Source organism: Musca vetustissima, unplaced genomic scaffold (assembly GCF_032173495.1).
Source record: "Musca vetustissima isolate MV318-11 ecotype Yass unplaced genomic scaffold, APGP_CSIRO_Mvet_v1 utg28841, whole genome shotgun sequence".
Taxonomy (NCBI): domain Eukaryota; kingdom Metazoa; phylum Arthropoda; class Insecta; order Diptera; family Muscidae; genus Musca; species Musca vetustissima.
Window position 1 is genome coordinate 64,819 of NW_026879736.1, and position 23,318 is coordinate 88,136.

The 23,318-nt window shown below is 30.2% G+C and overlaps 1 protein-coding gene across 2 annotated transcripts; it reads left to right on the plus strand.

The window, feature by feature from the left end:
• Positions 1-7,087: 7,087 nt before the first annotated feature.
• Positions 7,088-22,788, plus strand: LOC133324837 (RNA-binding protein squid). 2 transcript variants are annotated; one of them, XM_061533667.1, is made up of 7 exons: positions 7,088-7,245; positions 12,409-12,449; positions 12,552-12,826; positions 12,895-13,135; positions 14,185-14,310; positions 22,182-22,289; positions 22,621-22,788. In XM_061533667.1, exons 1-7 carry the CDS (start codon positions 7,088-7,090, stop codon positions 22,689-22,691), a joined length of 1,020 nt encoding a protein of 339 aa, XP_061389651.1. In that variant the 3' UTR covers positions 22,692-22,788. The 2 variants fall into 2 exon arrangements, with proteins under 2 accessions (XP_061389651.1, XP_061389652.1); XM_061533668.1 differs by lacking the exon at positions 22,182-22,289.
• The last annotated feature ends 530 nt before the right edge of the window (positions 22,789-23,318 follow it).

Consider the following 23,318-nt stretch of genomic DNA (forward strand, 5'->3'; position numbering starts at 1 on the left):
TCTTAAAATGTTTGGTGGTGGTGGTGGAGGTGGTAGTTAAGTGTATTTGTATTTTTTGTTTTTGTTTTATAAATTGGGAATTGAGATGAAAATGCGCCACAAAGCAATTACTAAACGTATATTGAGATGAATGAAGAGATATTTCTTGCTTGCTATTTCGAATATGTAAAAATTAATTGTTGTTTTTGTTGTTTATCCGTTGTTGTTGACGATTTAAATTTTTGACACTGTAATGTAAAGAGAATACAAGAAAAATATTAATGTAAAATTCAACAAATTTAATGTAAATATATATATGTTTATCACTATAATGTACTGTGTGCAGTAAAATATTGTATCACAGATGAAAATATTTAAAGCATTTATTCAACCCACACACATTCAGCTGAAAGGATATTTAAAACAAAATACTTCATACTAAGGGATCATCAGCAGCATTGACAATCTTTCATGTAACTTGATATTTTTTCCCAAACCGAATATTTCACACTCCATTTACTTTTATTAAGGGAGGAGGGGTAAGATTTTCGCCATTAAAAAAAGATGTAATTTAATCTTTCAAACAAAGACAAACACATAAATCTCCCCAAAAATCAACAACCACATAGAATTTTTGTTTTTGTCAGTCCATAACTAGATATTTTGATATCAAGCTTCACAATGCTGTTTTGTTTAATGAAAACAATAAAACAAATAAAATAAAAATATTGCAAAGTTATTATTAAATATTGTAAATACCTATATAGTTCAGAGCTAATTGAAATGAGTAAGTCTTCTTATTTTGATATTTCATTACTGATTTTAATCTACTTTTAATGAATGCCTACATTTAAAGCTTTTGAGGTCGTGATTACAAAAATATATTTATATTTTCTAAGTTTTTCCAAATTCTATCCGACAGAATCGCCGTTTATATATATATATATATACAGAGAACCGGGATTTTTTCTGAAATCCCATATCTTCAAAATGTGCAACGATATTGGTAATGCATGGTACTGTGAATGTGTCGCCAACATACTGCTATTTAGGGCAAAGTTATATGAATCTATACAAAAAAAAAATGGAACAAAATTCCTCTGCTAGGATATACCGACAATCGCTTCGTTTTCGAACGGACCATTTTATCTTGATACCTTCTCTTCATGCTTAACATTTGAAATGCCGAAAATTGCGTTCAAACGCAAAATCTGAAAACCCCAAAACGTTGACTGATAACGATAACGCATGGTAAAGTACAAAATCCTCAAACTACTCTAATTTAGTTTGATATGTTATATGAGGCTATATTGACCAATATTGATTACTATTATATGAGGGCTATGACTAATCACTGGCCGATTCAATTCTTTCCTTCAGGAGGGATAGGTTTGGGATGTCCAGTTACTAATGTGGGTGCAGCACTCTGAGACCGTCAGGTCACTAATGATCATCGAAGAAAAGAAAAATATTTGGAGAGATCTATGGGGGGATAGAGAGAGAGATGAGAAGCATACAAGCAAGTGTGAGGAGGTAAGTAAGAGATAGTATCGATGACTTTAGAGATTGGATAAAAAATATATTACGTGCCAAGGTTGCACTTTACCAACCACTTCGGGTTTCTAATGATGCTGTAGATTAGAGCATGTTCCGATTCCTGTCATTACTCTTATTTCAGCTTTGCTCAGGTTTAAAAGTGAGTGTGTCGAAATTTGGTACCCAATGTACCAAATTTAAGCTAATTCGGTTGAAAACGCGCTCAAGATCCCCAAAATATCGAAAATTGGGGGCCAACCTTATATGGGAGATATGCCTAAACATAGACTGATATATCACATCTTCGAACTTAACCTGCATGCAGACAAAAGAAAACTATCTATTTCAATTCGTTTAGAGGCGATAACCCCTATATTTAATATAAGCCCATATTCGTAACAAGAAAGTTAAGTTGCCCAAAACGTCACACTTTTAATAAAAGGGATGTGTTGTCACGGAACTTTGAAAACCCATACCTCTGGAAGTATGGAATTCCATAGAAATTATATAGTTGTAATTAGGATCAAAGAGCCCCACAAATGGTGAAATTTCCAAAAGATCCGCGATTGGGCCTTAAACACGACTTCAGTCCGATATCCATATGTAAGTAAATCCTTAATATTCTAATATCCCTAAAAAATCGCAAGATATAAAATAAGTCTGCACATGATCTAGTTATCCTGCATCTTTTAAAACTATATTTTGTAAATTGATTTACAAATTATATAATAAATAAATAAAAAAAGTCTGATAAGTCTATGCAAACATTTTTTTAATTTATATTTTTTAATATTAAGCACAGAAGGTCGCCACAGATCAAGTCTCCAAAAAAAAGCGACGGCGCGCCGGTTAAATTCATTGGCTGCAATCTCTGTGCGAATGAAGTAACTACAAAGAAACGAAATAACAACAAAACGCGTACACGAACGAAGAAGCAAAGAAAAAAATCGCAGAAATGGCTCCCACCAATTTTTTGTAGCTTTTTGTTCTTTTTTTTTTTTTTGTCATGAAAAATTAATAAGGAATAATAATGACAAAGAGAAATTCAAATACATTTTTTGTCTGGTTAAGACCTACAACAAACATTTTTGACCAATTTTAGGTTAGGTTTAGCCGGAAAAAAATTACTTGAAACATTTCTGCATGAAATGTATGAAGAAAATGACACAATTACAACAAAGGAAACAAGTGCCGCCGCCGCATGGTTTGCACAAACGAAACGAATAGACCCGTAAATACATACGTACATAAGTTGAGAAGAGTAGGGAGAGTTGGAAAAAGGAAAAAATAACACACACACGAAATACTTTCTTACCAAGATCCAGTTAAATAAAGCACTTTGTTGTATTATTGCTTGTTTTTTTGAAGATTCTTCTTATTGTTGTTGTGGTTGTGGAGAAATACTAAGGCTGGAATATTTTTATATTTCGACTCTTTTTTCTTTTAGTATGGATGGTTGTTAAAGGATGTGTCCACCAAAGATTTTTCCAGTTGCTCTTTTTTCTTTAAATATTTCGCCCTTTCGACAGACACACATACACACAGCGCCCGCTAGCTAACCAAACTGATGATAAATGCCCCGTTGCTTATTTGATTTTTGTTACTTTTATATGAGAGAGATAATTTAAAAGCTACGTTTCTGTTTCGTTAATTATTTCAAACGAATTTTGTGTAATCTTATTAAAAAAAATAGAAATTATTTTTATTTTTGGCGTTACTTTTTTCTTTTAGTTCCCCTTTACTTCTTTGCGTCCATCCAAGTAGTGTAGTGTGGTTTCGCCTTCGTCTGCTGCTGCTTCTGCTTGCTAATACTCTTCCTCTTCTTCTTCGTCGTCGTCTTTTGTGTATTTTTGCAATTCTACGTTTTTTCTCTTTGTAGCAGCAAAAGAAAAAGAATTTTTATTCGCGCTTTGTATTTATGTGTACTTCTCGGCTGTCGGCTGTTCTATTTCAATTTTGTCTCCTAAGAATTGTGTGTTCAACACAATTTTGTTCTATTCTTTTGAAAATCACAGTTTTGTTAAAATTTTCTTTTTTACTATTTTTATATGTAAGTGCAGTGCTTTTTTTGTTTTGTATATGCGAAAAATAATTGCAAGTTTAGCGTTGAAATTGAAGTGTGTTGAAAATGAACTCTTTTTTTCTCTTTTGTTCTTTTTCTTTAGGCAGCTAGAGCGGGATGGTCATATGGTGAATGGTGTGAGAGGACGGTATTGTCTGGGCGGAAATAAATAACCGCATAATAAAACGGTTACTTAATCTCTCTGAATTGGTGGTTGTTAGGTTAGCATGACAAGAGAAAAATAGGAGTTGTGGTCACACGACAAGTTTAAGAAATAATCATAAATTTTTATATGCTAAAATTCACATTTACATACACGATTTTAAATCGATTCGATTAACGAAATCCAGAAATCATACAAAATTACTAATTTGCGCCAAAAATATTAGTTTGCAATTTAAAAATTAAAGTTAAAAAAATCACTTAAAGACACAAAAATTCTATAACAACAGTTGCAAATTTTGGTACATTGTGAGAGGGTTGATTTTTTTCGTACAAAAACCGCGTTGCATCTTATTAGTATAATGATTTCGATCATTATTTAAAATAAACCCTACTGCACGATGATTTAAATTGGTGTGGTATATCATGGTAAATTTAACCTAATTAGGAAAATAAACCCTGATTCGTCCATTAGTCACGATCAAATTTTATATGTAAATCCGCTTTAAATTAATATATTAGTACCATTGTACAATTATTATTGCCTTATGGGCAATAATGTTAGAATAAATGAAAACAAATGCAACAAGTCGTTCTGTTCATTTGACATATTTTTAACATTTTACCAAAAAAAACGCGAAAAGTGAATGTAATTCCAGGTTTTCTTTTCAAATCACTTTTCCTAGACATTGAGATTTTGATAAAGACATTGTCATTAAGTAGAAATACATAGATTTAATAAAAAATCTACAATTATCTCACTTGTTGTTGTTTGTGGTGATGAGTAGAGACGAAAATTATTGCCTTTTTGCCTTCTGGGGGCAAAATACCCAACAAAAAACTAAGGGAACAGATGAGGATCAGAGCGAGATCCGAAACTATAGTCTTACCCCTTGGTGGACAATGCCACTAATAAATAGTTTTTTTTATGAAAACATAAAACTGTTATTACGCCTGCTTATTTTGCAAAACCAAAACATAATGGTATCCCAAATAACCTGCCAACACTAATGAAGTTTTCTCATTAAAAGTTAGCAAATATAAAGAAATTGACTATATAGAAAAATACTTTATATAAATATTGAAATAAAATTATTATGAAATATAATTTTTTACTATTTTCAAATATGTCATTCGTCATATGTAAATGGTTACGGTTTCAAATATAAATTTTATTTGAAAATGACAAAGTCAAGTACAGAGTTGCTGGGGATGCATTCATCGAATTAGCAAATGAGATTACCTTGTACAATTATGCCATGGATTTCTTCTTACAAAAGTTCTAAAATTCCTCTTCTAACAAATCGACAGTCACACATTTTGTCATTAGATTTGTCAGATAGATGGGCATTTTCGAAAAATGCAAAGTCAATGTGTATTTGTGAAATTGTCTTATGCATCTTCTAAACGCAGTAGAGTTTATAAATTATTTGGGATACCATTTGTATTCTGTTATAGCACTGTGTGTATGTACAGTGTGTATGTAAACACTGTATATGGTGTGGAATTACGAAATCCTGAAAACTAATTTAACTTAATTATTATATATATATATATATATTACATTAGATTTTTAACCTCCTCTATGGATCTACTGCATTTAATATTCGGTACAGTGTAAACTCATTTCGGCAGATTGTTATATTATCAATAAACCCGCATGTATATTAAAACATTTTTCAGATTTAATTTTCTCTATAAAATCCACTCGATCTGAAATGTCAATTCCATAGAGTATATGTCAAATATAACACAGCAAGATCTATTAATAAGGTCACTCAGGTAGCAATCGAAATCGGAAAATAGCTGTTTTTTCTCAAGTCTAATGTCAAAAATTTGGACTTTGTTTACGTTCATGGTACAATTATAAAAGGTAACAGCAAAATTCAGCTGATTTGATTCCAACATAATACTAGTTTCAATATGAATATGACAAATTATGTTTTTAAAAATCACCCAACAGGAAAATTTGGAACGCATACAATTCGAAATTGTTCTTTATTAAATGCCCTCCAGTATTCAATTTTCTCAACCTGCCAGCTGGGAAAGTTTGAGGAAGCAAATCTTTCTTCATGGAATAACTCGCAATTCCCAGCATTTTCATATGTGTTACACATATCAGTGGCAATGGTTCAATTGTAGGAAAGATGTGAAAGCGATAGAAATATAAATTTGATAGATTTTCATTCATGTTTTTTCAATTTTATTTTGAGGATTCGAAAATATTGCATGTTCAAAATAAATATAATTTGTTGATAATTTGTTTACATTTTTCTGTCAAATGACGTTGACACAAATATAACTTACAAAAACAAATTTCCATGTGGTTGTTCTATTGCTTTTTGTACAACAACACTTGATGTTACCTTCTATTATTATACCATGGTTTATGTTTTTATAATGGAAGTAAATTCACAATAATGTATTTTGACAGAAAACTTGAGTGGCAGCTGATATCCAGCTGGTCTCCCTGGGTATGTTCACAGGATTTGTGAACATAATTAAGGTGGCGAATACGCTAATAAATCTACTTAAAATATATTAAATATGTACGTTTGTGATATATTTATAATGCTTTAGGAAAAAAGTAGATACATTAAAAGGCAAGTGCATTATAACTTTTTACCGGGTTAACCTATTTTATAATGATTTATTTCACATATATACAATGGAATTGATAATTTAAAACCACAAGTTTAATGAAATCCAGTACAATGTAAACTAAGACTTTATTGGATATAATCTGAATACTCTTACATATTCGATTACAAATTGAATTGTATTTTTTCATAATATTTTGATGCTGTAAAAGAGACAAATGTAGACATAATTTTAGTCTTCTGTATACAGATGTTAGAGAAGTGTATTCACTTTCTTTAGATTAATATTACTTTAAAACCTGTAAAATACGACTCAATTTGTTTTTTAATATATATAATTTTTCCTATTCATTATGCAATACAATTAAAATAAATAATAAATAAGTGCCCCAAAATTTTTTATTTTTCGTAATATGCAACTCCGTTAGCATTTAAGGAGCCATACATTTTGTTTACATGTACCAGTTGCATGAAAAAGTACTTGCATACCAACATTTGCAACCCTTATTCAGCAAGCACAAAAACATGTTTGTACTCAGCTAGTCTTTTTTCTTCTTTGACTTCTGTCTTTTCCGGCCATTACTGTAGTCATCAGCTATACCGCTAGTGTCGTTGCAAAAAAAAGATATAAAAAAAGATTTTGGGGGACAAAAAAGTATTGTGTTTTATCAAAAAAGTAGAAGAATAAAGTGAAATCGTTTTTAAATTAATTAACTTTTCACAACACCACACACACACAAATAACGCAATGGCTGACAACAAGAATCAGAATCAAGATTGTGAAATGAATGGCGAAGATTTTTCCCAGGACGTCAGCGCTTCAAATAACGAGAAAGAAAATGGAGGTACTGCCGGTACCACCAATGGAAACACGGAATCAAATAATACTACACGCGATGACGACAGGTATTTACTAAAATGTCTAATCTCTATATAGCTGGTTTATAACGCTGAGTAATACTGAAGCGTATGCGATTTACTTCCAAAAAATATGTGTGTTACGTAAAGAAATATCTGCTGTGAGGGAGCTTTTTTTGCAGTAAATTTTATTCTGTACCCCAAAAAACAGAAAAGCAATGGAAAAATTAGAGAGTGGATTTTTAATTTTTTTTGTCTTTGTACATATATCTCTTGATGTATGATGGTTGTATAGTTTCTTTTTTGGTTTCATGTAATTTTTTCTATTGAAAATGGTGATTGGCTTGCTGGCTGGATGAGTTGTATGTGTCTCCCTTAATGGGCGCGTGAATGTACATACATACGTACGACTGTACTTCAATTTTTCAGGGGAAAATTGAAAAGCAAACGCCGCGCCATTTTATTGGTGTAATTGTAAAAAATTTTGTTGTATTTTTTTTTTAGTTTTTATTACATTTGAAAACAATGTTGTTTTGCATTTTATTGGGGGCCATTACTCCACTCCTTTACCTGACTGAAAGCTGCTGTTTTTTCTTCTTCTGTTCTGTGTTGTAGAGAAAGTGAGGTTAAGAATTCCTTTCGTTTTGAAACGCGTGCTTTGGTTTCTTGGCAATTTTTTTATTGTATTGTTTCTTTTACTACGCTCATTCATCGTGTATTTTTTATTCATTTCTGTTCGATTCTCAAAATGGCGGTTCGTTAGTTTGCACTGCTGCCGCCGATTCTTATTTACTTCCATCCATCACCATTTTTGTTTTGTGTTCATATTCTTTTGATTTGTGTATTTAATATTCACCGGTCGCCGCCGCTGTTTTTTTTTGTTTGTTTGTGTATGTATGTGTGCGTGCGTGTAGGGTATACAGATGATGATAACTTCTCATCAACGGCATTAGAATTGTTGACAGTTTTCATGTTTGGTTTTTGTTTGGAAAATAATACTTGTTTTTCTAATTTCCTATTAAATATAAGTATATATGTATTTTCAAACTATTTACATAAAAAGTGTCATTTGGATTGTCAATTTCCCTTGTTAATATAAATTTATATATAATATAAGGGTTCATTTAAACCAAATATGTTTTACGGAAGTTGTAATTTATTTGACATGTAGACAAGGGGAATGACAAATTAAACTACGATTAAATTATTGCTTATTATAAAACACGTTCAGTGTATTAGTACATTTACATTGTACTGGATTCAGTAAATACAGTGAATTTTAAAGCGGATTTACATATAACATCTAATCGTAATTAATTAAAGGTACGTTTAGATTTGAGAAATCCACTTGATCTCAAACAAGGCACAATGAATAGGTAGTCCATTTTGCGCAGCTGATGTCTTGATTAACTGTCAAAGTGGGTAATTTCTACTTGAATTCTATGTGCAATTTGCAATTTCTACAATTTTGACAGATAATCGAGACAAAAACAAAGGTTTTTGTTTTGATACATCACCTCATTATTGCATCATGATCTCAAATGTAAATTCCATAATTATGTTTTTTTAAAAAAATGACCCAATGAAAACACATAAGAGGACTTTCAGTATTGGCATGTTAAGTTGGCTTCTTTTATTTGACTCTGATATTTCTTTATAAATTGACAATTCATACGAAGCCATCTTAACAGCGCAGGCCTAAATCTCCGCGTTTGTTTTTCCCCCTTACTTAGCACTAAAAACACTAAATGCAACGATAAACATTTTATTGCAAAAGTCGATGAAATTTCCCTTGGGATTCGTGTATTTCCAATTCGTTTTAACCAAGGTTTATTCATAAGGTTAACAGGGAGGCGAATTGATGCCTTAGTCTTTACTTGCTGTCAACATTTTAATCGCGAAATACAAACCAGAACAGTATAAAAACTCAAAATATCTTTCAAAAAACGTAATGATAGTAATGTGCACGTATATTTTGATTCAAATAAAAATATTTTTTTTTGTTTATTTTTTCTTCAAACACTAAATTCGACGTTTTTCACCACAAAAGTAGAACACATGAATTTATATGAATGCTACCGAAATACTTCAAACGTACAAAATTTCAAAAAATACATACCTTTTTAATTTTTTTGCCCAGATTTTACGGCATGGGATCGGATGAGGTCGTAAGAACTACGGTTCCATTTTTCTTCACATCTTTATTAAATTGTCTTCGGTTCAAAATTGTGTTGTATGTAGCTGTGTAATAGATCAGATTTTAACATCTTTATTGTATTCAATTGTAAATAAGCAGATTTTATTATTTTTTTTGGCAAAATGGAGTAGTCGTTACTCTACATGCCATGCGGCGATCACAGGATAATGTGGATTGGAGATTTATTTAAATATTGGGTATTATAATATTTTTTTCTGAATTCCGATTGCAAGACCCCTGCTTAGAATGGAATAATGGAACTCTAAAATGATTATATTAATGAAAAATAAATAAATAATTTATCAGTCAACTGGAAGGGGTAATGTCATGTTCAGTCATACCACTGAAGCTACAAATATTGTGGTTTCAATTTAATATTCGAAATTTTTATAGTATTTTGAGGAATTCCGATTTCAGTCGCGTGATTATCAAAAAAAAAAAAAAAAAAATGCAACTAGTTTTATTTATTTTTTTTTAATTTTAAAACCTATTTTTGTTTTGTTTTATCAATGGTCACTCCCCTCGAAGGCTGGAGAGTCCGTCCTATTTGTGTGTACAAACTACAAATAGTGTGTATAATTTGTGCGACTACGATTTTACAAAATGAAATAAGAGACATTAATGAAATTTAATAAAATTAAAATTTCTTTCCCGACTTCATGATCTTGATTTTTATTAAAGTCTTTTATACTTTTATTTTTAGTGTGAAATTATTAGTTCTTTTTATTTTTTATATAAACAAATATCAGTGATTGGATTCTTTTCACAAGTATAGGAATATTGTTGTAATATTAGTGTATAATCATATTTAAAACACCATTTTTGTATTTTTATTTAGTATTGAAATTTGAAATTGTTGTTAACGTAAATAAATGTTTGCAAAATAAAGAAATATATTCAAAAAATACATATATAATATTGTTGTTTGTTTTTTTTTCTTTCCTCCAACTGCTCCTACTGCTCTCTGAATCAAAATGATTTTCTATACAAATTAAAAAAAAATTCTCGAAATCTCCATTTACTATTTAAGCGCAAGATATCCAATCATTGTTTTAGTATTAAGCCTTAATGATAACTATATATTTTAAAAAGAACAACAAAATAAAAAACGACACATTTTTAATTTAGTCAGTGGGGTTATTTCTTTTTGCTGGATATAATATGAAAACATAATGATAAAGGAAATAAATGTATAAAACACATTTGCCGCCTCGCCTCGCCCCCTTACCACTACTCCTTACAACTCACTATTTATCTCCCACATATATATTTATCAGTTAGCGTGGTTTTATATTTGTCGGGATCGGGATCGGTGTTGAGAGTTTCTCTCCCTCTCAGTGGTAAATTGTGAATTGTGTTGGAAAACATTAACACAGGTAGGAAAAAAAAGTACGAAAAGGTACCTAAAATTCTACTTCAAATGATAATAAATCATAATTACCGAGAAATATTGGTCAATATTTATACCTGTTATATGCGTAAATAATATATGTTATAATTTAAGCGTAAATGTATTCACGAATAATAAAAAAATCACACATTCGTACCTTTTGTGAACAAAAAGTACGCTTGTTACAAAATTAAAAATAGCGCAACTCTAATTACTCTCTCAGGAGAGAGAAACTCTCAACACCGATCCCGATCCCAACAAATATAAAACCACGCTTATAAATTATAAAAAAAAACACACACACATACACAAGACACTCATTTATACTCTACTACTATTCAATAATTTTCCTGTTGTGTTTGAGCGAACTAATTTTGTTCCTCTCCGGCAGGTACTATAAGCCACAATAACAAACCTACTACTACTATAGCTTCTAAGTGTGGAGACATGTTTCCAAGCATACAACAACAACAGCTCGATTGTGCTGATGATGATGATGAAGATGAATGATGAGAGAATGAATGAGAGATATTGGTGATGATGATGATAATAGTGTGCCTATAAAATAGTATCACCTGGAAAGCAGTGGTGTTGCTGTGTGCCGCCTGCCCAACAATGCGATGATGATGCCAAACAACGGCACAACCAACCAACCACCAGACAGACCAGACCGACCGACAGATATCCTTCCATTCAACCAACGATGCGCTCTTGTTGCTTGCTTTCAACATACTACGCCTCTTCATGAAAGACGATGGTATTTATCATAGTAAAGCATACATAAAAAATACACCAAAACTCTAGTTTGTCGCAAAATGAAAGAAACGAAAAAAAGATTGGATTAAAGTTTTATCGAAAATAAAAAAAAAACATTTATTATTGTATATCTCTTTTCAAGATCTCTTGTTGTTGTTTTGCCGATTTGTAAATGATCTTTTAGTATAGAATCGATTGATCGCAAGTCTCGTCTCGTCTTGTATATATCTCTCTCGCAACCAACCAAAAGAAAGTTCCTACACAAAAAATGAAAACGAAAATCTAAAATCATCTATAAAATGAGAGCGGTGTTGCTTTAACGATTTCAAGTAATTTGTTGTTGTTGTCACATATTAAAAAAAATAATAAAATACCGAAGAAGATATTGATTTTAACACAATTTTTTGGCCTATATTTCACTTGTTTCTCTCGCTCGCTCGTTTGCGTCCAAGTAGTGTGAATAAAATCAAACGTAACGTAAGATAAACTCGTATTTACATATATATTTTTCTTGTTGTCATAACTTATTGATATACTATTTTAAATTTACTTGTTGTTGTAAACTCGCCACAATTCTTCCTCCTTTGATATAAATATATTTTTGGTAATAATGAATTTTAATTCAAATTTCATAAATATTTGTAAGTTTTCTGCTGGAAAAAAAGAAGTATCACATTTTGAACGTGTTTGTTTTTGCTAATATCTATTATTTAACGTAAAATTTTTCAAAAATAAATTTTGAAAAAAAACATGTAACATTTTTTTTGATACACAAAATTATTTATATATTTATTGTAATTATATGCATACATATATATTTTTTGATAATTTTTTAATGTATATTCTTCGTTTTAATTTTAATTTGCAGAAAATTGTTTGTTGGTGGCTTGAGCTGGGAGACCTCAGAAAGTAAGTAGTATAAAAAGACATTAGAGATTCCCTCCTATTTTAAAATTTTTTTATTATTTCATATATTAACTTAAATTTTTTTATTTATTTTTTTTTTTTCAGAGGAACTACGTGAACATTTCAGCAAATTTGGAGAAATTGAAAGTATTAATGTTAAAACCGATCCACAAACTGGTCGTTCACGTGGTTTTGCATTCATTGTCTTTGCATCGACCGATGCTATTGACAAGGTCAATGAGGCCGGTGAACATGTTATTAACAACAAAAAGGTTGATCCTAAAAAGGCCAAAGCTCGTCATGGTAAAATCTTTGTTGGTGGCTTGACAACCGAAATCAGTGATGATGAAATTAAAACATACTTCAGTCAGTTTGGCAATGTACGTTTCTAACTTCAATCCTTTTTTTGGGTCACAATTTTTAATGCGTTTCCTTTTTTTCGTTTCAGATTGTCGACGTTGAAATGCCATTCGACAAGCAAAAGTCTCAACGCAAAGGTTTCTGCTTTATTACATTCGATTCAGAACAAGTTGTTACTGAATTGTTGAAAACACCCAAACAAAAAATTTCCGGCAAGGAAGTTGATGTTAAGCGTGCCACACCCAAACCAGAAAATCAAATGATCATGATGGGTGGTCGCGGCGGTCGTGGTGGCATCCGTGGTGGACGAGGCGGTTATGGACGTGGAGGTGAGTTACTCATAAGTAGATAATTAGTAATATGTACAGTTGCGAAAAATAACCCATTCATTAAAAAAAAAACTTTAAATGGAGTAACGTTTTATGGACAGATGCAAGTAAGATTGTGCTGCGTATGGGGAAAAGGTTCTCGAGCATATGTCAGACAACCACCGAATGCGCAGAATATGATCTAAAATATACGATCAAAATGGACATGCTTTTCCTATTACGTGGTAGGGCCTATACATAATATTAAAGGATCAGCATGTTAATGTTGATATATTGCAAGACAATTATGTTACCATATGCAGACTACGAAATGTGATTGTCATGGGTCATTGTCATTGTGAGAAAAAGAAAATGATATCATCATGTATGGTAACAAATCTGCCTACTAATTATTAATATTCACCCCGTATTAAGGTTAGTTCCCATGTAACCAAATTTTTTTATTAAAATAGCAGATTCCGTGAGTTTAGGTTGTCCCCATATAGGCATATTCTACCATAGTATAGGGGATAGTCGTTACTCGAAATAGTCAGTTATACTCTACAAATTATGGAATTCTAAGACGAGATTTAGTCATCGCTTGTAATCATTCCGCTTTCTAAGGAAATCGTGATAAAAACCTCTAACGATAATGAAATATATCGGCCAGCATTTAGGCACTCTCCTCCATATAATTATACCTCCCGAAGGAAAGAATTGAGACACAAAACAAAAATATTGGGTTCGAAATTGTCGTTCATATAATTATAACCCCTAATATTCGCTAATTCCTACACTAAATCTAAATTGCAGTAGTTTTTGAGGCTTGTATATTTTACCATGCGTTATTAGTATTAGTCCACGCTTTGGGGTTTTCATTAAAAATTGCTGAAATTTGTATTTGGTGTACATAATGGTTTATATAAACCGGTTTGTAGAATTATAGGTACAGCAGGTCACATTTAATTGACAAGTCATGTGGTGTAATCTTGTTTGTTTTGGAAAGATCAAGTGAAGTTTTTTTTTTTTGAAAACTGAAATAACTAGGCAATTTTTTTCATTTCAAATAGGTTATACACATCAATGGTCCGGTGGTCCCGGTGCATACCCCTCATATGGTAACTACGGCTACGATGCCGGTTATGGCGATTACTACAGCGGTGCCGGCTATTACAATGGCTACGATTATGGCTACGGTAAATACCAAACACCTTATAATAGTAACACACAAACCAATCCTAATTATTACAATAACAATCCCAATGCCACATATCACAAAAATAATAGTAATTATCAGCAATTCAAGTAAATTAGAAGAAAAATTAGTAGTATACAAAAAACAAGAACAGAAGAAGAAGAAAAAAGAAATGTGTGTGCATATATAGAACAAATAAATGAAAAAAACACCACCCCCCAAAATAAAGCACATTTAATCAAAAAAGAAAAGAAACATCACCTACAAGAATACAAGAAAAAGAATCCTAAATAACACAAAATACATAACAACAAACATTAACACACAACAAAAAAGAAAGATATAAATTATGACATTTTTTTAATAAGCAATTTTTTTAATGAATTGTTTAAACAAAACAACAACTGATGATGATTACTATTATTTTTCATTGATATTTGATTAGGAAAGTTCACTTTTTAATCTATCTATATATATACCATAAATATATATAATGCCTTATATATACAAAAAAATATTATATTCTTTAAAAAAAAAAATTTGTTTGATTTTACAAGAAAAACAAAAACAAATCTTAGACAACAATAATATTTAACAAACGTAATTATTTTCTTTGCAATTATAAAACAAAAAAAACCAACAATAAAAACTAAATTTAACACATTTATTATTTTTTTCTTTCACATAATAAATATTCGTACTATATAATAATAATTCCTTTTAAAACTTCTTATATTTTCTTTTAATTATATAATTTGTTTTGATTTTATTTTTAAATAATAATAACAAATTTGTTTCAATATTGGTTAAAATTCAAATGATGACGAAAACTAGATTTTAAACGTAATTTCCAACATTAACGTAAAAATAAACAAACAAACAAATAAAAAAATGAACATCAAATTCATAAAACTGACGAAGCTAGTGTGTTACAACAACATAATATTAAAAAGAACAAACAAAACTAATCATGAATGTTAATGTTTTGGGCGTATGCGAACCAAACGGATGTGTACCAGCCAAACAAAATTAACATTCTTTTTTAAATCATTACCAAGAAATGTGAATGAATATCCCTTAAAAAAGAGAAGTACAAGACGGACGATCAGGTGCTGCCTAACTCTTCTTAGAGATGATAATGAAATAGGGATATAAACAACGATAACTAAGTACTGTAATTCTTCCACCAATTTATGTTGGTGGTGTGCAGCAGCAAAAACAAAGAATAGTTTTGAAAGGAGGAGGAGGGCGGGAACACCAACCACCTTATCCATCCTCCTTATGAACATCATATACCTCATAGTGCCAAACATATTTTCCCCCCTGCCCTAAGAGCTGTTTATACATATGTATGTTGCCTTTTATTACACCTATAGATATGGGTATATACTGAAGTAGTAGATCCTTTTTGATCTCTCCTTAACATTAAAAAAATATTAGACAAAGCATTGAATAGGCTACAAAAGAGAGACACTAAACTTCAAGAAGGAAGAATACGAGTTTTTTTATTATTAAAAAAAAAAAAAAACACTTGCAACAAGAAAGCAATAACGCCGGATTCTCTTTTTTATGTTGGACAGAAGAAAATAAAATACCAAACCAGATATAAAAAAAATGTGCCTTTGTGATGATGGGTGGGAATAACAAATGTATTTATATTATAGACCTGTTTCACCTTATATTATGTCGCCCCCACATGACTAGAATCAATGAATGAATGCTGAGCAAAGGACAAGTACAATTTTCAAACAGCAGGTCTTAATTCAATAAATGAATGCATTTTTTTTACGTTTCGCATATTTTCTTCCGTACATTTTTTTAAGAAAAGGGACATTTCAATATCACAGCACCATCCGACGAAACTCAAACGGTCATATTAAAAGAAAAAAAAACATGTCGGAGTATTTTCCAAAGAAAGTACTACACCAGAAATGAAATGTCGGCGGGGTCTAGCTTGGCAATAAAAATAAGTATCATATGATCATTTATATAACCACCAACCAACTTCACAATGTGGTGGGTGGTGGTAGGCTGTGTAATACTTATTTGATGACGTTTTTTTTTGTCAAGACTAAATGGAGTATAGATCGCCGGGGAAAGGTGTTTCCAATATATTTTTTTCGAATCACTTTTCTTTCTGGCGAATTCTTCCCATTCGATGTGAATACAAATTTTTAATGTATTCAATAGGCTTAGATGGATGGATCCCTTTTCAAACATATTCTAACATATATATTCTTCTAGACTACCCATAAATCCCCTAATAATTACATAGAGTTTATTTATTTTTATATAAATACATATACATATATATTTATTTAATAATATAACAAACATTTGGCTTTAAGCCAAATCAAAAAAACAAACCCAAGCCTTTTTGTTGTGTATCACTTTTTGTGATGCACAATTTATTATATATTGTATAGAAAAGGTGTTATATTTTTTTTATAACACTTTCTATTATTATATTATTTGAATATAGGAGGAGATTGATGATGTTGCATATATTTTTATTATGCAACCAAGATAGAGAGAGAGAGAGAGAGAGAGAGAGTTATACAAAGAATTGGGTGAAACTCAAAATAAACCCAATTTATTTTAACACACACACAAATACATGTTTATTATTAATTTTTCCTTGGTGTGGGTGGTATATTCCTTTGAGGCCACATGCCCGAAAGTATTAGGATTTATTTGTGCAATACACATTTGTATAATTGTTGATTATATCAAACACGATCTCAACAAAAATGAAAAAAGAAACAAATCCTACGAATTTGAAACTAAATTTGAGGAAGCAAATTCTCACCTCGCCCACCACAGGAAAAACATAATAAATCAAAAATCTTTTATTTGCCTACGGACGATAATTATTTTAAAAATATATCCTCTGATAATTTTTTCACAAAACAACCAACCAACCAACCAAAGACATTTTCTTTCACTTCAAAATCATGTTTTTTTTGGTCCAGCAAATAATAAACATTTTTTTTTGTAATAAAAAAATAATATGCGTGCGTAAATGCGGCGTTTAATTTTTCTGTTATTGTTTAAAGCTAACACACTTCGTCAATTTTGAATCGAAAAAAAAAACACCATTAAATATTGTCTATTTTTTAATAATAAATTTTAAACAAGATTTGAAACAATTTTTAATAACATCTATATATATAATGATTTTAGATGCTACACAGCTAAAATGCAACTTTCCATAATCCGCCCAACAATGAATGATGAAAATACACAAAATAAAACAATTACAAAATTTGTTTTTGTTTTATTTTTTTCGTTTCGTTTTTGTTTATGGATTATGGGTTTTCTGCTAGTTAGTAGTATGTCTTAAATTTCTATATATATTTTGGTTTATAAAATAATTATAATAATGATATATAATATTTCGATAATAATTAACAATTTGATTTAAATAAATTTTAAAACTATATATCTATGTAATATCCATTATGTAACACTATTTTTATATTATTATTATATATTTGAAAAAGTCAATTTTTTTAAACATAATTAATCCCCCCTTGCATGTTTCTCTCGATGTTTTTACTCTTCACAAACAAATCTTATTTTAAAATTTAAGTTTAAATTTTTAAATGAAACAAAAACTTGATAGTTTTTCAAAACAAAAAACTTTAAAAATTCTATTGTAGTTTTTGTTTTTAATTTAATATATTACAACAAACATTTTCATTATATGTTTATTTAAAACAAAAAATATATTTAAAAAAACATTGTAATGCCGAATTTTCAAATGTTTCGCCTCACAATACACACCATTTTTTATTATATATATATTTACCCCTTGGATAATTTCCACAACAACGTTTTTTTCTATAAAAATAAGTTCAATTTTCTTAACTTTTAACCTGGTTTTGTGGTTAATTTTTTTTTCATCTGGTAATTAATTTTTAATAGTAATTCTTAGTTTAACTTTTGTTATGTTGTAGTTTTAAATTTTAATTTTTTGTCTTGAATTATTTTTTTCCACCTTTTTTCTATTAAAACCCCAAATTAGATTTAGTTGTTTGAATTTTTTTGCGCAAAAGATGAATAAAACCTTATAGTAATACTAAAAAGAGAAGAAGAAAAATGTAATAATTAAATATTTAAAGGTAATTTGTTTTTGTTTTTCTAAAAATCAAATAAAAACTAAAGAATATATAATTAAAAAAAAAAAATTATTAAAAAACACACACTTTTTTAATCATAAATATTTTTGAATATCCACAAACAAAAAAATGGAAACTTCTTTGTTGAATGAATAAAATCCAAATACAACTACACACATATATATGGTGAGGTGAGACATTAAAACACACAAAGAATTAGCAATTCCGAAAAAATTCCAACCAAATGGTGGCGGAAATATACCCCCCAGGGTTTTTCCAATTTACACACAATTCAAAATTTGTTGTATTTTTGAGACGATTTCGAATTTCCATTCGAATCGTCACCGATTTTTTATTTAAACGCTGCTAATATTGTTGTGTGGGAAAATAAGGTAAAAAAGAAAATCACAAATTTTATTTTTGTTAAAAAAAATTACATTGAGAAAACATGAGAAGAACAAAGAAATAGTTTTCAGCATTATAATGAAAATAAAAAAGAAACGAAAAAGAGAGAGATATGCAAATTTATAAATTATTTTTTTTTGTAATACGAAAAAACAGAGTTTTTTTTGAAGAGCCAGCGCGCCGCTTTGCGCCCTTTTTTTCAAACATTGTTTTGATGAAATATGAAAAATAAAAACTTAAAAAGAGAGAATTATATCAAAACAAGTAACAACTTTTTAAAACATCCATTTTTTATTATTGTTTTTTTTATATATATATATATAATTTCAACAACACCGCATCAAAAAACAACTATGCCTTTATAATTTCTTATAATTAGTCATATATATCTATGTACGTATTTACAAAAAACAAACAAAAAAAGAGAGCAAATAAAAGTTATTAAAAAAATCCACATCATTGTTTGTCTCTTTTTTGGTTTCTCATGTGTTTTTCTTCGGCGATTTTTTTTCATCTTTATTTTCCTCATCCACAACAACAATATATGTGTGCGTGTTTAAATAAAAAAAACTCAATTTCAGAATGAATAAAAATACCCGATACCACCCACCACCTATTACATGTCCTCCACTCCACATCGTTGCATTGTTATTTTGAGACAAAAAATAACAAATTATAGAGGGAATAATATATATATATATATATATATATATAGGAAATATTCTTTGCAATCCGGACAATATATTTTTAGTTGAATTTTGAAAAATAACCGTAGTTTTTCTTTTCGTTGTACCATTTTCGCTTAACTTGGGCATATTTTTATTAGTTTTAGAGTGTCATTTGTCGTAATTGTGAACGCTGTTAGCTAAAAAAATCAATAATAAATATTAAACACGAGAGGCGGCGCAACACATGTCCTAAAATTCAATCGAAACCGGCCTCCTTCGTGATTTGGTAAAAAAATGTGTGGCCGGATATTTTTTTCACACTCCCCACAATGATAACAAGAAGGACATTTATTAATCCCAACATTTAGGACGAAATATATCCGAAAAAATGTGTGGTACCATTATATTCGGAGTTTACCGCACCACTTCTAGAACATTAAGATACCTCCTGATGTGGCCGACAATAACATCCAATCATCGACAACATTTTGTGACATGAAGATGGCACCACTGTCGTCATGATGACACAGTCACCGTGTTGCTGTTCTCAGGGCGGCATTCAAGCACATTCCCAAACCAAACTGGGATGGCATTGCTTACCACTGATCGCACTATTGCTTTTTAAGATCCTTGGCCAGTAAGTCACTTGGGCTATTTGACTTTGAAATATTGTTATATCCAAGTTTGCCTAGGAAGAAACATTTCACTCTCCAAAATTGCATTTTGAAAGTGTCGTTAATCCCAAGGTAATGGGATTTCTTTTTTGATCCAATCTTTGCAAATCGTAATATTTTTCACATTCCTATAGTCGGCTCCTATTTTCCTTACTGGTTTACCACATTCATAGTTAAGGGCGTGGTTGGTTTGGGGCTGGCTATTATATTGAGAATTCCTATCGAATATTAATTTCTTAAAAAATATAGATATAGTTCGACTTTCTTCCATTTAATGCAGTCGAATTGGCATTGACGGATTCGCAAACATCCAAATATAAACAAAAAACCCATTCCCGCAAAATTAAAAAAAAAAACCATAGAGCTGATCGCCAACATTAAGATTTCTAAAAAGGGATTTGAATAATCACTTAAAATATTCATGAATATGAATTTAAATTATCGATAATAGGTAAGTAAAAAAATGTTGGAAAATCTAGGATTATGAATTTTTTTAATTTATTCAATGGAGGTTGATTAAATTTTGGTTGGAATATTTTTGAATATCGACAATATTTGGTTGGTTTTTAAGGATCTCTCACCTGCCATCATATATATGTGTGTGTGTGTATAATAAATATGTGGAAAAAAACAAAACAAACTATAATTTTGACCGAATTTCTTTGCACCATACAATTGTTTTTCTTACACAAACATACATACATGCCCAATAACAGAACATACAAATGTAGTAGATAATAAATGTAATTAAAATATCAGGGGGGTTACTCTGTATTGCGTTGCGAAAGCAAGTGCGATGCGAAAGCTAAATGCGTTAAGAGTACAATTTGGTACTCTGTAACGCTCACGCAAACGCATTCGCAAACTAAATCAAAAATAGGGCAACCTTCGCCACAAAGTAAACAGTGACTGAAGAATGAAAAAGTTAAATCAAAAAATTTTAAATGAAAACATTTTTTTGTGCAAAATTGCAGTGTTTTTTTAAACAAAAATGATGAACGAATTAAAAACAAAAACAGAAATTTATGAGATCGATCAAATATACTCTCCCAAGTGAACGGGTATTTTTACGAATTATGTGACAAATATTTTCAAATATTTAATTTTTATAGATTTATACAAAATGTTCGTCTCAATAAAGATTCGTTTATGTAATTATTAAACGCTCGTCTTTCCAAATAGATCCACAACAATTCCAATCCCAATAAAAGAGGCCGCTTCTTTGAAATTGCTTGGACAAGGTGGTTATCAACACCAACCTGTAAATATGCACACATAGTTTCACATTTATATATAAAAAAAAATACATTACTTTTTCCAACCACCGACATCTTTTACAAAAGGTCAATTTGAATTGAGGTCATCACAGTTTTGTCCACAAATTGTTGGCGCATGTTTGCATTTGAACTCTGCAACTGTCCCTTTGCCAAATCACTGTGTTGCCCCATAAAAAAATGTTGGAAAATCGTTGGATTATGAATTTTTTTACTTTTTTGCCTTTTACTTAAAATAATTTACAATTTATATAAAAATAAAAAAATTAATTGAGTTTTTATATGTTTCGCTTCCTTCATATATATGTGTGTGTGTGTTAATAAATATTTGCGAAAAAAACAAAACAAACTATGACATGCGTTTTCGTATTATAGAGTGCGGTGATGCCAATTTTTAAACTACACAAACATACATACGAAAACGAATTAGAGAGAACATTTCAAATGCGTTAAAATAAATGCAATTAAAATACCCCCCAGTAGTAGTTGAGTGTTTAAAATATTGTGTTCAAACTATACACAAATTATTTATGATTTGTTTTATTTTTTGCTTTTTTCTTGTGTCATTTTATCAAAAAAAAAAATCAAATCAATGAACGTTTAAAAAAATATTATTATAAAAAATATATAATACATAAATATATTACGAAAAAAAAAATCCACACAAAATCAACCACAAAAATACCTCTGAAACAAATTAAAAAAAAAAAATAAATAATCAATAACAAAGACTATGGCTATGCTGGAGGTTATGATGGCTATGGTGGTAGCGGCGGTTATGGTGCAGGAGGTGGTGGTGGTCGAGGTACCGGTGGACCCAGAGGAGGTCCCAAAGGAGGTAGTATAAACCATTCCACATATGATAAACTAATGTAAACATTAAAAAAGAAAAAAACTATATTGGCATATATGAATTGCAAAAACGGTCAAAATTAAAACAACAACAAAAAATTAGAAAATAATATTTTGGTTCAAAATTTATTGTAGATAATCTACTCTGCACTCTACTTACTGTACTCCATGTTTGTTGTATGTGTGTAAATTTAGTTAATTTAATTTATTTTTTTAATTTATTATTAATGTCTTTTTACAATTTGTAACTTACATTTTTATATTTTGTTTTTCTCTCTTCCCTACACTCCATTTTTTCCTTCTCTTTGATTTTCTAGGTGCTGGCGGTGGTTATCAATCCGGCAAACAAAGAGGGACGGGACGTCAACCCAGACATCAACCATATTAATTTTACACTTCCTTACTCCATAACTACAAAAAACACAAGCAAAGATTAAAAAGTAATTTTTAATTATAAACAAAACAGAAGAAAAAAACAAACAAACAACAAACCTAAGCAACCGAAAGTCTTTCTAGAAATTACAACAAAAAACGGAAAAAACGGCATTATGCTATTAAACAGCATAATAATTTAAACAACAACAAAAATATATCATAGTTTAGTTCGTTGTGGTAAGTTAGAAATAAATATATACTATACACATCTATTACAGGGCGAGATAAAAAATGCAACAAAGTCAAATGCCATAATTTTTACATTTTTTATTAAATTTTATTGAATGAAAGCAAAAAACTGCCTGAATGTTGTTCTGCGGTATTTTGGCCCATTGCCTACGAAGCGCTTGCTTGAGGTGATCGACACTTTGCTATTTCTTAGTGCTAACCTTGCTATCCGGAAATTTTGGTGGCCATTATTCGCTGGAAATAAAGAGAGGATCGTCATTTTGTAACCATTCTTGGGTGGCGCATGCTGAGTCCTGTTGGAATGACCAAGATCTGCGACCAAAATGTTTGCGTGCCCAAGGCATTTATTCTGATGTCACGGTCGATTAATACGAGCGGAAAGTGACCATCG

Bases quoted from the DNA above. Each gene is read 5' to 3' on its own strand.
- LOC133324837 (XM_061533667.1), top strand. From the start codon at position 7,088: ATGGCTGACAACAAGAATCAGAATCAAGATTGTGAAATGAATGGCGAA. The intron at 12,827-12,894 runs GTACGTTTCTAA...TTTTCGTTTCAG, and splicing joins ACTTCAGTCAGTTTGGCAAT to ATTGTCGACGTTGAAATGCC. The intron at 13,136-14,184 runs GTGAGTTACTCA...CATTTCAAATAG, and splicing joins AGGCGGTTATGGACGTGGAG to GTTATACACATCAATGGTCC.